Genomic DNA, 1,381 nt, shown 5'->3' on the forward strand with positions numbered 1-1,381 from the left:
CCGGCAATTTAGCCAAGTCAATACGGCAGATGAAGCCCCTTGTGCCAAACCACACCGCCTGAGTCTTTGTTGGATTTATTTCAAGGCCAGAGCCATCCGCCCAAAGCTTAAATCGATGAAGATCTTCATTAACACGTGTCATAAAGAGAGGCAAATCGCAGAGGCGACCATGGATGTAGAGTGTCAAATCATCGGCGTAGATATGGTATTTACAGTGCCTGAGCACAAATGGCGCGTCATTGATATAGAGGGAGAAAATCAGCGGACCCAGCACGCTACCTTGAGGGACCCCAGAGTTTCGAGTCAGAGGGGCCGACCTTTCCCCTCCATCGCCTACAACCACCTGCCGCCGGCCACTCAGGTAAGACGTGACCCATGCACACGATGAGTCAGAAAAGCCCATTCTCGGTAGCTTCTCCACGACGAGTCCGATATTGACGCGATCGAAGGCCTGCGACATATCAACAGCCACCAACAGTGTAATAGACTGTGTAATAGACTGTCAGCTGCCTCCCGGATATCGCTGACAATATGCAGGAGCGCGGTATGAGCAGAGTGGTGCCCCCTGAATCCCGATTGGAAGGGGTCCAGAAGATCAGCATGCCTGATAAACTGGAGCATCTGCTCAGCTGCCACCGATTCAAATATTTTTTAAGCAGCCGAGAGTATACTAATAGGCCGTAAATGGCTCATCTCGGTAGGCAGCTTATGCTTAGATATAGCACGAACGAGAGCCAGCTTCCACGCTTCAGGAAACCTGTAAGATTGCAGCGAGCAGTCAAAGATGTGGGTCAGTACAGGCAGTATCGTTGGAAGGCAGTGCTTCAAGTAGCGAACAGGGACACCATCGGGCCCGATTGCGTTTGACTTCGCCGAGTTAATTGCCCTCAAGACACTTTCTGGTGAGACGTGAGCAAAATAAAAGTGGTCGTCAGGTGAAATTTGCGCAAATGGACGGGCATCAGTCAGCGGCACGCCGCAGCCCAGGCCCACGAAGTGCTTATTGAGCTCGTCGCAGCTCTCCGGCAGGGTGACAGGGCTCCTATCCCTCGAAGAGGCTCCCATCTCGCTCACACACTGTGCCGAATAGTAAGAAGATATGGCATCACGTGTTTTAAGCTTTACCTCATTTCTGAGTCGCTTATAGGCAGAGTAGTCAGATACTCTCCTGTATCGCCTGTAGGTGCTCCAAGCTCTATTACGAGCGCGTATTAGGGATCGCAGTGCGCCAGACAGCCAAGGTGAGCGCTTGTTTTTCGGGTATAATCTTCTGTAGGGCGCGTGGACATCGTATAACTGCACCAGCGACTCTCTTAGGAATTCGACTTTGTGATCAACGTTTACGTGGCGGTGCAACTCATTCCAATCAATGTCGCGAAAG

At 51.4% G+C, this 1,381-nt stretch overlaps 1 protein-coding gene across 1 annotated transcript; it reads right to left on the reverse strand.

Moving 5' to 3' along the window:
• Positions 1-651: 651 nt before the first annotated feature.
• On the reverse strand, positions 652-1,065 carry LOC149375170 (uncharacterized). The gene has a single exon (XM_089590110.1). It carries the CDS (start codon positions 1,063-1,065, stop codon positions 652-654), a length of 414 nt encoding a protein of 137 aa, XP_089446236.1.
• Between the last annotated feature and the right edge of the window lie 316 nt (positions 1,066-1,381).

This window comes from Copidosoma floridanum, unplaced genomic scaffold (genome assembly GCF_036245765.1).
Source record: "Copidosoma floridanum isolate Cflo_tuat_1 unplaced genomic scaffold, Cflo_Japanese_pri ptg000011l, whole genome shotgun sequence".
NCBI classification, from domain to species: Eukaryota; Metazoa; Arthropoda; class Insecta; order Hymenoptera; family Encyrtidae; genus Copidosoma; species Copidosoma floridanum.

Bases quoted from the DNA above. Each gene is read 5' to 3' on its own strand.
- LOC149375170 (XM_089590110.1), bottom strand. From the start codon at position 1,065: ATGGGAGCCTCTTCGAGGGATAGGAGCCCTGTCACCCTGCCGGAGAGC.